This window comes from Echinops telfairi, unplaced genomic scaffold (assembly GCF_000313985.2).
Source record: "Echinops telfairi isolate 266 unplaced genomic scaffold, ASM31398v2 ScPeMD7_7473;HRSCAF=8511, whole genome shotgun sequence".
Taxonomy (NCBI): Eukaryota; Metazoa; Chordata; class Mammalia; order Afrosoricida; family Tenrecidae; genus Echinops; species Echinops telfairi.
This window is the reverse complement of record NW_022111377.1, coordinates 10,665,101-10,678,876: the sequence shown is the minus strand read 5'-3', so window position 1 is coordinate 10,678,876 and position 13,776 is coordinate 10,665,101. Positions and strand designations below refer to the sequence as shown.

At 41.4% G+C, this 13,776-nt stretch overlaps 1 protein-coding gene across 1 annotated transcript in view; it reads right to left on the bottom strand.

Moving 5' to 3' along the window:
* PTER (phosphotriesterase related) overlaps positions 1–7,313 on the bottom strand; it is a 56,079-nt gene extending 48,766 nt beyond the window's left edge. Inside the window, 5 exon segments of the mRNA XM_030889058.1 lie at positions 540–664; positions 666–762; positions 6,871–7,128; positions 7,131–7,148; positions 7,151–7,313. Coding sequence (XP_030744918.1) covers positions 540–664; positions 666–762; positions 6,871–7,128; positions 7,131–7,148; positions 7,151–7,313 — 661 coding nt within the window.
* Positions 7,314–13,776: the final 6,463 nt, after the last annotated feature.

The window sequence follows — 13,776 nt, the reverse complement described above, 5'->3', positions numbered from 1 at the left end:
GCCTCTATTCAAGTACTCCCTCAATGCAAGAACACTTTGTTCTATTAAACTGGCATTCCATGATGCTCATCTTCCTGACATGATCGCTGAAGACAAAGTGGGTGCATAGCAAATTTGGTGAAGAAAGCTAATGGTGCCAGGCTATCAAAAGGTATAGTGTCTGGGGTCTTAAAGGATTGAAATTAAACAAGCGGCCATCTAGCTGAGAAGCATCAAAGCTCACATGAAAGAAGCACACCACCCTGTGTGATCATGAGGTATTTGATCAATCATCAATGGTCTGGTAACAAGTTGCCACTGTGAGTTGGAATTGATGGCCAATAAGAACAACAACAACTGGCTGCCAAGTTGTAAAGCCAATTCCCATCCATGGCGACCCCATACAGAGTAATATAGGGCTTTCATGGTTGTGACCTTTGGAAACAGAACACCAGGTCCTTTCCCTAACACACCTCTATGCTTTCTGGACAGATGATAGCAATTTGCATGGCTTCTCTATCCAGGGGTAGATAACTGTTTTGGAAATGTCTGCTTCTTACAATAGATAAGTTGAAATGATGCACTTGGATTCCTTTCAGAATGGATAATAAAAGGATAGGCAAGCTGAGCCCAGGTCTGAGCTGTTGCTTAAAGAACTTTTCTTTCATTTGCTCTTAAAACCAAGACAACACACTTTTCCAATAACACCACACTCAATATTGGTCCTATCAACTCCAAATACAGTGTCATTAATAAGAGTACCAGTGAGCTAAGGAATGGTAAGAATAAAAATATTTTACAGACAGTGAAATTTATCAATTTAAACTTACTTGAGCATGTAAATGAATTTACAAATGTTGTCATTCAATTTTTGTATTTAACATTTATTCAACTAATATTGGTCAATGAGAAAGGCATTGTATTAACTAAATCTAAACTCCAACAAGTGACTCTAAATCAAATACTCATTAAGATTGATCATTGAAAGGGAAATGTATGGCTTTAGGGGAAGGTGTAAGGAAAAATAAAAGTGACTTACCGAGAATAAGAAACATTCAGATTTAATGCCCAGCTATCAGTACTGAATATTTTGATAAAAGAATCCTGATCAAAGGGGAAAACAAAATTTCAGGTTTTTTTGGAAGAAAGATTTTCTTCAGACATTGAGGCTGGATGAACTCGGGCGACAATTGCCCTAAGATAATCTTTAAACCTCAAACAAAAAATATCCCCTGAAGCATTCTTTAAAACCAATTATTTAGCTTTGAGAGTTAAAAATGTCTGCCTTAAGCATTATATGTTTAAAAAGAACTATCTGTGTGGGATCCAAGTGACTTCAGCAACTCCAGAGGTTTAGATAGTGACCTTAGGGGAAAGTAAGTTCATGTAAGTGAGGGAGGAGCAACTCAGAAAGGGAGGGTGAGGATGGATGTACAATCCAAACAATATAACCCGTTACTTTATTTTCTCTACATGTCCCTAAATTGTCCATGTAGAAATGATTGTGTTGGTGGATGTTTTGCTGTGTAAAGTCTCTGTGGCAATTACATAATCTCCTGTTAACTTGAGTGAAGGGGTGGAGTCTAGCCTGTCAATCAGGTCCTAGCCAATGATGCTCCTGTGTGGGCGTGGCCTTCTCTTGAGGATCCTGGGAATTCCTGTATTCCTTCCTGGAGGTGGGACACACACTCTGTCTGTTTCACTTCCCTGTTGACCAGCCACATGGAGCCACACTGATGCCAGCCAGAGCCCTGGAGATGGGTCCACTGCCATTGGATCTACAGGACTTTCCACCCACTGACCTGTGACCTTCCTGCTTTCACCATCAATGTATGTGCTGTGTGAGTCTGAAGAGGAATTCATGGGGTAACGTGGAACTTATGGGCTAATATTGAACATATGGACTTGATATGAACTGGGCTGCGATGTTTGACTGATGCATAATTACTTCTTGATATAAAGTACTCTCTTACATATATGAGTATCTGTGGGTTTGTTTCTCTAGTTAACCTAGACTAGCACAGTCTCAACAATAGCAGCAACAACAAACGGATCCTTCAGAATGAGAAAATAACACCACCAAGAAAACAATTAGCATCCACTCTGGGGAGCATCTAAAACATGTTAACAATGCCATTGAATCTATGTCTATGTGGTGTCAAGTAATTCTTTCATTCCACCTTATTTATTCAGTCCTTTACAGAATATAGTATAGACAATGCACAATACATAATTTTAACATTCCACCCTTTGGTTAATATGCATGTTGTTGGTGTTATTAGGTGCTGGTGAGTTGGTATCAACTCTTTTATTTTACTAAAAGATCATTTTATTGGGGGCTCTTACAACTCTTATAACAATCCATACATCAATTGTATCAAGCATATTTGTACATATGGTGCCATCATTCTTTTCTAGACATTTACTTTCTATTGAGCCCTTGGTATCAGCTCCTTTTGTCCTCCAACATCTCACTCCTGTGATCCCTTGGTAAATTATAAATTATTATTATTTTCATGTCTTACATGGACTGCTGCCTCCCTTCCCCCATGGTTTCCATTGTTTGTCTCCCTGGAGGTGGGGTGGTGGTGGTGACTGTGTTTATGTGTCGATCATTGTGATTGGCTCTCCCCTTCTCTCCTCCTCTCCCAACCTTCCCCCTCTCCTTCTGGTGTCACTATTCCCATTCCTGCTCCTGGGTTCCATGTGTCATGAGCTCTTACCTCTTATCTGTACCTGTGCACACGCTCTAACTCACAGTGAAAGGAAGTATACCCAGAAGAGGTAAGAAATAAACCATCACCAGTCGTTTGCCCTCCAGTGTTTATTGCAGCACAATCCATACTCGCAAAGAATTGGAAACAACCTAAGTTTCCATTGATAGATGAGTGGATCAGTAAACTCTGGCACATACACACAATGGAGTACTATGGAGCACTAAAAAGCACAGATGATCACATGAAGCAGGTTGCTTCATGGGAAGAGTTGGAGGAAATTATGCTACGCAAAGTCAGCCAATCACAAAAGGACAAGTACAATATGGTAAGTTTCATCAGCACAGTAGGTATAGAAGAATCCACTTATCTCACACTGTACAGGTTGAGCTACAGGTAGTCTGCTGGAGGTCAGACCAAACTCAAGAAGGTACATCTTATTCCAACAAAAAGAAAGGGAAAGGGAGTAAGGGGGCGGGGAGAAAAGAGTGGGGGAGGAGAGATGATGGCATTGGGGGAGCAGGACACTAACCCACCTTGGGGAATAGTATTGGTTATATCTCCAAAGAATTTGGAGTGTGCGTACAGACCCCACCATGGTGCACCAAACCTTGAAGGCAGCGTAACCACGTGGAGAAACGTATGAACAGATTGGGCTACAGGGCCAGCTCCAATCAGAGCCCAACTGACCCCTTTCCTATCAGTATGTGTGACAGAGAACAACACTAAACCTACAGGCAGGGGAGAGGGGCCAGCTTACTACTCTCACATGGAAGCAAACCAAGAAGGAAAAAGAGAAAGGGATGGTCCAGAAGCCCGGAGGATGATGTCCCTGCACCCAACTGCTAAGGCACAGAGAGGACTGTAGGGCCGATTACAGCTCAAGAAATGTTGTCCCCTTACTGGAACATACTGCGACAGAGGACATTACTGGGAACACACAGTGGGGGGTTAGTCCCTTCTGAACCCCCCGCAGTGGGGCAAACCAAGAAGGGAACATAACAGATCAGCAATGGGAGCAAAGCAAAGCTTCAAAGCCCCTAAAGGCCCCCCAAAATAGACTTCAGGCTAGGAGGGGCATCTCTTGGAATTCCCCCAGGACCAGTGGGGAGATAGTCATAAAGGTTAGCAGACAGACCTGGAATTATGTCTGTCTTTTTTTTTTCTTTCAATCTTTTGTTTTCTTATCGTTTGGTCTGTATTATTGTTGGTTTTCCCACTTACATAAGATAAGCATGGGAAGCAAGCTCAAGGAGAAAGCAATGGACCAACAGTCCTGGAGGGACTTGGTGGGAAGGAATGGGTGAAGGGAGTGGTGAGCAAACAATGCCATAGACAGGAACAACTAGGGAATTTAAATCAAGAACAAGGAGTACATAGAGATCCTAGGGGTGTTGGAGCAACGGCAACCTAGTTGAGAGGAATTACTAAGAGGTGAAAGTAGGGTAAGCATGACGGTGGTCCAAGAGGAAGGTAAAAGAAAAAGAGAGGAATGATCTAGGAAGCAAAGCTATGGATAGAGGTATAAGCAAAGGTGTGTACGTATGTCAATGCATTAATTCATAAAAATAGAGGTATTGGTCTATGTACATATATTTATATGGCAATACACTGAGGTAGTGGACAAACTTTGGACCTCTGTTCATACCCTTCCTCAATGCAAGGGCACTTTGCTCTAACAAACTGTCATTCTGTGATGCTCACCCTCCCAGCACAATTGCTGAAGACAAAATGGGTGCATAAGCAAATGTGAAGAAAGCAGATGGTCCCTGGCTATCAAAATATATAGTGTCTGGGGTCTTAATGGCTTGATGTTAAACTAATGACCATCTAGCAGAGAAGCAACAAGCCCACATAGAAGAAACACACCAGCCCGTGCAATCACAGTATCAACTCTTAATGGAAAAAGTCTTAGGTACAACACATTGAAATACTACCTGGTCCTGCACCACACTCACGATTGTTGTCCTGTTTGAGCCCATTGTTACAGGCACTGTATCCAATCCAACTCATAGATGGTCATACCTTTCCCCTTGACTTTTACATTTTACCAAGGATCTCTGGCGGCATAGTGTATTACAAGTTGGGCTGCTAACCACAAAATCAGCAGTTCAAAACCTCCAGCTGTTCCTCATGAAGAAGATGGGGCTTTCTACTCATGTAAAGAATTACAGTCTCAGAAACCCCCAGGGAGAGTTCTACTCTGTTGTGTAGTGTTCCTATGAGTTAGAAAAGACTCGACGGCAATAAGCGATTGTTTCCCCCTACTTTACCAAGCCCCCCTTGTTAAAGAGACGGGTCTTTCCTGGTAAAATGCCAAAGTATAAGTGTGTCATTCTGGCTTTTAAGGAGCACTGTGACTGTACTTCTTCCCAAACAAATTTGTTCTTTCTCTTGGCAGTAGACACTTTTTCAATATTCTTCTCTAACATCATAACTTAAAGATGCCAATTGTTCAGTCTTCCTAGTTCACTGTCCGGCTTTCATGTGCACAGTCCTCACAGCTATGTCGTTGTTCTTTAACACTTGAAAGGGCACTTTTGCCGCTGACTCGTGTCCTTTGGTTCCTTGACTACTGCTTCTATGAGTGTTGATTATGGATCTAAGTAAAATGAAATCTTAACAACTTCATGTTTTCCCCGTTTATCATGATGTTATTTATTAATCCAGTTGGAAAGATTTTATTTACTGCTTAAGTGGCACAAAGAACGTGTAATCCCTAACAATGAGATGGTTTTCAAATAACATGGATACATGAAAAGGAAACTCCCTACTCTTTAGAATAAATGCAGATAACATTTTAAAACACAATGTATTTCAAATGATTTAATTGCTGCAATGGAAAGACTGAGAACCTCTGGTGTCACTGTTGGGCAGGGGTCAGATTGCTAACTACAAGATAGGCGGTTCAAACCCATCACCCACTCTCCTAGAGGAAGATGAGGCTATCTGCTTCCTTAGAGATTTGCAACCTTGCGAACTCTGAGTTGAAATGACTTCTGCAAAGACTTCTGCTGATATTCTATGCCTAACAAGCATTAAATTAAATTAATGCACACTGGAATATACATATATGGAATAGCAAACTCAAGCTCACTGCTATGGAGTTGATTCTAACTCAAAGTAACCCTATAGGACACAACAGCACCACTCCTGTGCGTTTCCAAGGCAGTAAATCTCTACAGGAGTAGAAAGCTTCATTTTTCTCCCATGGGAGAGGCTGGTGGTTTTGAAGTGCTGACCTTTGGTTTAGCAGCCTGGCGTATAGCCATCAGTTTCCCTCGTATCAGGAATATACATTTGATATTCCGCATATCAAATTTATTTCGCATATGTGTTTAGACACACATGTGTATAGAAGGAGAGTACATACAAGTGTAAACAAAGTTTGGGCTCATTCTTTTTTTTTTGTTCACTAAAAGATTTATTTCTTCTGCCCATTCCTGTTTAATTTCATATTGTGACAAAAACCGGGGAATAGAGTTTCTTCCACCCTCCTGTTTTGTACCAGGAGATGGAAACATATTCACAAATGTGCCAAGTCTATGCCTGCCAAGTTTCACCCTACAGTGAATTTTCATTGCTGGTTATTATGAAATCCAGACAAAAAAATGAGTTGCATAATTGAAGCTTATAATGGAAAACTGAGGGATTTTTTTTTATAAATAGACGGCGGTGCCACGGTGTTGATCTGATACAATATATCTGATACAATAAAATGCAGTAGCCACTGCATTAAGAGCATGTTCCTCGACACTTTTCCCTTATTGCCCAGTACAGATGTGGATCCCAGGTGTCAGATGTCATTGCTAGCCTTCAAATGTATATAGCATGCGCAGTACCCCTGAGCCAATAGCATTTCCAGGGCTGGCTATTTTGAACTTATACAGTTAAAGAAGAAAAAGGAAAAAATCAGTTGCCATTGAGTCAATCACTATTCAGAGGGACTCGATGTGTGTCAGGGCAGAACTGTGCTCCAGAGGGCTTTCAATAGCTGATCTTTCAGAAGAGGTCATGAGACCCTTACTCTAAGGCATATGTGCCCGGGTGCACTTGAACTGCCAATCTTTTGGTTAGGAGCTAAGCACGTTAACTGTACCAATGAGCTGTACACTTAAACATAAATTTTTGAAAGCATTTAGGACTTTATACCTGCTCTATCGACTTTGCTATCCACATGCAGCCCAGCTCAGAGCTGATGTGGACACTGCCAGCTACCTCCAAGTCTGAACGTCTCCATTAATCCCAGAGATTGTGCTCTGCATCAACGTCCCTTTGTCCTTGGCCTTAAAACACAACAATTCTTCCTTTAGGACTTCTGTTTCCTGATTCAACTGAAGACTCTGTTTGTGGGAATAAAGGCTTTGCTGATTCGAACATAGGTTTTTTTCATCACAGTATTTTCCTTGGAGATGCCTCACGGCTGGAGAAGGAAGCAGTAACAGCAGTCAAGTTGACTGTCACAACTTCATGGATCAACGTGTGACCCAGTTTGCTTGGCTCCACAAAGCCCAGTATAGTCTGCACTTTGCTGCGTAAGGAGGACCCTTCTGAGTGCCAGGAAGAGGTGCTTAAAATGAGTGCTTTCTCGAAAGAAAGTATAATCAGAAAACTGGGCATATGCATAAATCCTATCTGTGATGAGCTGAGGCTGTCAATATATACGTTGTGCAAGAAAGAGAATCAGTGGCATTGGAAATATGATCTCACTTATCATCCTGACAAAGTCAAAATCTGTCCCTTGCAAATTGTTGAAGTTCTCTGCCGCTCTAAGTGACTAATGAGCTGTAAGCATCTCTCTCCATCCCACTTCCACTGGGACTCCCCAGCTGGATACGACCCCGATCTCATCAACTGTATAGATGGTTTGATATTCAGTTCACATTTTTCTTTCACTTACTTTAGCTTCATTAGTCATAGCTCTGCTTTCTGGGATAATACAACAATAATTTTCACTTATAAGAAACTATAACCAATAATTTATATAAAAACTAGCCCGATACCAGGCTATTTTGTTTGTTATTTACTCAGCTAAATTAAATATACTTAGGCAGCTAGCAATTCCAATATTCATTCACTATCAACGTGAACAAAATTTTGCTGAAGCCCTAATATGTGCTAGAGATATGAAATATAAAGGAGCATAGGAAAGATCCTTGACTTTGATGATTTTATAGATTTTACCCTCCCCAAGCACCAGAAAACTCACTATCATCTGGTGGATGACAACTGATAGCAACCACAGATAGAGTTTTCAAGGCTGTCAATTTTATGAAAGCAGACAATCTCATCTTTTCCCCAGGGAGCGGCTGGTGGGTTTGAACTGCTGACGTTGTGTTTAGCAGTCCAATGATTACCCGAACCAAGGGAGCACACCTAGGCTTAAATAATAGAAAGGTAAAGTAAAACCACCTCTCCACCTTTGTGTAGCGCACAGATTGGTGAAGCATATTGGCTGTTCCATGGAATGAACAAACGGTCTTACAAGAAATACACTCGGAAAGCTCCTTAGAAGGGTGACGAGTCGAACACCTATATGTCAAGAGCAAAAAGTTCTCTGGACACAGTGTTCCACAAAGAGCCCCACCAGACCCTCTCTGAGGACAGAGGCAAGACCACCAGACACTGCGTACAAGAGAGCATCATCAAAGGCTCCATCAGGAGATGCTCTGGCCTTGTGATTTTTTCCTGAAGTCTTTGAAGGCCTCTGACTTTCTGAGCATCAGTTTTCTCATTGACATGACAATCACAATGCACCTTTCATAGGACTATAAATACTAAATTACATCACACAGTTCAGGTAAACATACCTTTAAATGCAGTAGGCACATAGTGCAAGTATAGTATAACAAATAGAGAAAGATGAGGCTTTCTACTTCCATCAACGTTTACAATCTTGGGAGTCCACGAGATCAGTTCTATTCTCTCCTTTAGGGTCAGAATGAACTTGATGGCAGTGATCTTGGAATCTCAGGAGCGATTACATAGCACCTAAGGCCTTTATAAGGGGTTGACTAGATGGAAGAATATTGGAGGGTACGATGGGCAAAGAATATGGCTTTCATAGGTATACTGTACACACAAGGCAAGGCAAAAGTGGAGATCAAAGGGTTTGAGTTATATTGTTCCGCAATGCATAAATCATGACTTTAGACGACAGAGAAACTTTAGGACTTGCTAATTTGATAGTGCTTTTCTGAAAATCAAGGAGCTCTTGTCGTACTATGGTTTAGGCATTGCATTGCAAAGCTCAAGACTGAGAATTCAAACCATAAGCCTCTCTAAGGGAGAAAGATGCAGCTGCCTGCTTCTGTAAAGATTTACAGCCTTTGGAAACCCTATATAGGGTCTCTATGCATCGCAATGGACTCACTGACAACGGGTTATGTCAGTTAAGTCTTCCGCAAGCCAAGTGTCCAACATCTAGTCAATTCACATGTGATATGGTAAAAGCAGATCCCATCTGCTTTTCAGGGGTCACTGCAGCACAGCTTGCTAGTCACACAGCACACTATTTCTCACTGATGATATCCAGGAACTGACAGTTCAATGCTTTATTCCCTTTTATTAAGCTTAAGGGATAGGGAGTTAGTTCCTTCAGTTGAGGAAATCAGAGTACCGGTCAGAATAGGTTCAATCTTCCATTTGGGTGATTTTGCTGCTTCCTTCATTCTGGCTGATGGCCTTACAGATGTGTTCCAGAGACTCACAGGGGGACAGAAGCTTGGGTAAATTATTAAAACACCATCATTTTACAAGGAAAAAAACCCCAAACTGCAGATTTAATTAATGTCTAATTGAAAGAACAGGGCTGGTAGGTTGCCAGCTTATAAGCTGCATTTTTGTGAAAACAGATAACACTTATAAAATGTCGCCTCTTCTGAGCAATTTCGCTAATGATTTCTGGCTGAGCTAGTTGGTGCTTCCTATGATGACACAACATGTAACCTACACTTGAAGAATAAGAAAAGATGAAAGAAGAAACTATAGTCAAACAGTACCATCAGCTGGACCCTGTGTGTATGCATTTATGTATGTATGAAGACAGTATATGTATCAGGAAGGCCATCTCAGAACTCACAGGGGCGGTCCTACCCAGCCCTATAGGGTTGATATGAGTCAACGTCGACTTATTGGCAGTGAGATGAATTTAGAGAAGCCCTAGTGGCTCTGTGAGATAAATTTTGGATGGATAAACACACGGTCAGTGGTTAAAACCTATCAGCCTCTCTGTGGGAGACAGGAGTCTGTTTGCTGCCTTAAAGATTTACAGTTTCAGAAACCCTAAGGAGCAGTTCTACTTTTTCCTTTAAGCTCACTATGAGTAGGAATCAGCTCGAAGGTAGGGAGTTTGGTGTATGCAGTTAGGACAGGTGCTGGTAGCACAGTCAAAAACCTGAGAAGTTGGCAGTTCAAACACACCAATAGTCCCATGGGAGAAAATATATAGCAGTAGCCTTCCATTAAGATGATAGCCTTGTAAGTCTTTTAAGGGCATATCTAATCTGTCTTACAGGGGCTTCATGAGTCAGAATTGACTCGATGATAGTGGTGTTTTTTTGAGGGAGTTATGCAGTGGGGTAGCCTTTCTTAGCCCATTCTCAGTATATAGGGAGTCCTAGTCGCCCTGTCATGAAAACATTGGACTGATAACCACAAAGTCAGTGGTTCAAACCAACAAATCACCCTGCAGGAGAAAGACTGAACTGTCTGATCCCACAAAATTTTTCTGTCTGCCTCAAAAACTCTAGAGAGGGTCACCGTAGATGGGAATCAACTCAATGGCAGTGGGTTTAGTTTGGGAGTTGTCTTAGCTTTTATTTAGCTTGGAAGCAACTCTTTTCACTTCAAACCTTTAAGACCCCAGACACTATATCTTTTGATAGGCGGTCACCATCAACTTTCTTCACCACATTTGCTTATGCCCCCATTTGTCTTCAGCGATTGTGCCAAGAAGGTGAGCATCTCAGAGTGCCGGATTATTAGAACAAAATGTTCTTGTGTTGAGGGAGTACTTGAGTAGAGGCTCAATGTCCATCTGCTTCCTTAATACTAAACCTATAAGTATATGTACATAGATCTATTTCCTCATTGTCATATATATTTACATATGTACATGCCTGTATTTAGATCTCTATAAATGCCCTTTGCCTCATAGTTCTTTCCTCTATTTCCTTTAACTTTCCTTTTGACCCACTATCATGTTCAGCCTTCATTTGGGTTTCAGTAATTCCTCTCAGCTACATTGCCCTTGATCAAACCCTACTAGACCTCCTACATCCTCCTCACCATCAATTTTTGGTCACTTGCTGTTCCCTTGTCTCTGGGTTTCAATAAACAAGCAAGTTGCTATTAATGACCCTCTATTATAGAACTAATTGTTTACATACAAGTTCAGGTTGAAGCTATAGAAAATTAAAGCAAGCTCATAGAAGCCAAAATAGACCTTGAGTATTTATCAGCCTCTCAAGGACACATTTGATGTATTCTACACTAATGACAGAATATTAGATGAGTCCTAGGATGACAATAAAAACATCGTACATAAGGAAAGCAAACGGTTATTAAAAAGACAGGAAGGAAAGAAAAGACCCAGAGAATTTCAAAAGAGACTCTGAGACTTGTTCTTGAATATAGAATAGCTCAAGCAAATGATGGAAGAAATGATAAAGTAAAAGGCTGAGAAGGAAATTTCAAAGGGTATCTCAAGGAGTTAAAGTGTTATAATGAATTCCTGGAGTTAGAAAGTAAAACAGAACCAACCCACTCAGCATCTCAAGCTGAGACAACTAAAGAAAAAAAATTCAAGACTTGAGTTGTAATGTTGAAGGATTCTATGGACAAAATATTGAATGATGCAGGAAGCACCAAAAAAAGACAGAATGAATACAGAGAATCACTCTGTATTCCAAAAAGAACTGGTTGAAATTACGACATTTCAAGATGTAGTATATGATCAAGGCCTGATAGTATTGATGGAAGAAGTTCAAGCTGCACTGAAGGAATTGGTGAAAAAAAAAATTTTTTTTTCATGGAACGTGCTTTTATTTAGACTCTGTGGTAAGGGGTAGAGGCAGGGGGCAGCCCCAATACCATTTGGAGGAGGTCTCTGGGGTTCACAGCCAGGGTTCACCACACTCTGGGTAGGGTTTCAGAGTCGGCTTTAGTTTTGGAGGAAGAAAGAGAGAGAGAGAGAAAGAGAGAGAGAAAGGCATCAAAGTGGCCGAAATGGGACTTGGCTCCTTCACAGGGGAGGCGCGGGAGGAGGTAGGCCCGGTCACCTGGGAGGTTCACAGGGTGGCGGGGTGGCGCTGCGAAGCTCCCCCTGTCTGTCCAGACCCAGCTGTTGTCTTCTTTCTCACTCATTCTAAGGGCTAAGTCCCGAGCAAACTTCCACTGAGACTGAAACACGCGTAGGAAGCTGCCTGCCTTTGCTGGCTGACCGGCGCCGACCCACTGGCTGCAGAATGCACACAGATGGTGAGGCTTCAGGCGCTGCATGAGCTGTGATGTCATTTCATTCATTCTGAGTGGCACCTGGACCAGTGCTACCTGTAGTCCTGCCAGGCAGGGCTCCTGCCTTGTGCTATTTCCTAAGCCCTGCAGAGGAGGCCTGGCACCCGGCAGGTCTTTGGGAAAAGAGGAGTTTACAGAAGCCCTCTGAGAGGCCATGCTCCGTGGGGCAGAGTGGGGAAGGCACAGGTGTATTAAGTTTCTTCTGGGCTTGCTCGGAATTGGTGAAAATTAAGGCTCAAAGAATTGACAAAAAATGAATTGAAATGTTTCAAAAATACTGATGCAATGCTGGAAGCACTCCCTCCTCCATGACACGAAAGCTTACTGACAGCTGTTAGACCAACTGCCAGGAAGAGATCTGGATCTGTGCTTACTCAAAAGAAAGGTGATAAAGATAGTGGAATGATTTAATATTAAAATTAATAGCACATACAAGTAAAATTCTGTTGAAGATAATTCAAAAACAGTTACAAGAGTAATTCAAGCTGACTTCAGAAGAGAATTTGAGATGAAGACTACCGTTGTTGACCTCAGATGGATCTTAGCCGAAAGCAATGGCTCACAGAAAGATGTGTATTGTTTTATTGACGCCAAATGTATTCAACTGTGTGGATTATTGAGAAAAATGGGAATTACATAAAGTCTTATTGTGCCCATGTGGAACCTGTATGAAGATCAAGAGGCAACTGATTAAACATCCTGCATGATTTAAAATCAGGAAAAGTACGTGTCGGAGTAGAGTCCTTTAACCATACTTATTCAGTGTGTATGCTGAGCAAATGATCCAAGAAGCTGACCTATTTGAAGAAAAATACGGCATCAGGATTGGAGGGTCATTAACAACTGGCAATATTCAGATGGCACAACCTTGCTTGTTGAAAGCAAGAAGGATTTGAAACACTTGCTGAGAGAAAGCAAACACTACAGCTTCCAGGATGAATTACAATTAAATATAAAGAAAACAAAGATCCTCACAACTAGACCAATCGACAACATCATGGTGAGCAGAGAAAAGATGGAAGTTCCCAAGGATTTCACTTCCCGTGGACCCACAACCTACACTCATGGAAGTTGTACTCAAAAAAGCCGGTGATTTCTTGCATTGGGTAGATTTTCTGCCCAAGAACTTTTTAAAGAGGAAAGATATTATTGGAAGACTAAAGTCTTCCGTGGTATTTTCAATGGCTTTACATGCATGTTAAAGTTTTATAATGAATAAGAACCACTTAATGTTTTGTTAGGTTGTACATAAGGTCATTCGGCTCGGTGGCATCTAAAACAGTCACCACAATAGAAATGCCACCATTTATGTGGACCTGGCTATTAGATGGGCCTGGAAATCCAGATGTTAATATTAGCCAATGAAAATCCTATGACTCACAACAGACTATTTCCCACTATAGGGCTCAAAGATGAGCCTTTAGTATATATGACACTTAACATAGATAGTGATCAGAGCATAGTTGCAGTTGTAAAGATAGTCAAGGTGTAGGCAACTTTGTATCCTGTTTACATGGGGTCACCAGGAATTAAAGCCAATTTGGCAGTAATGAAAAACAACCACCAC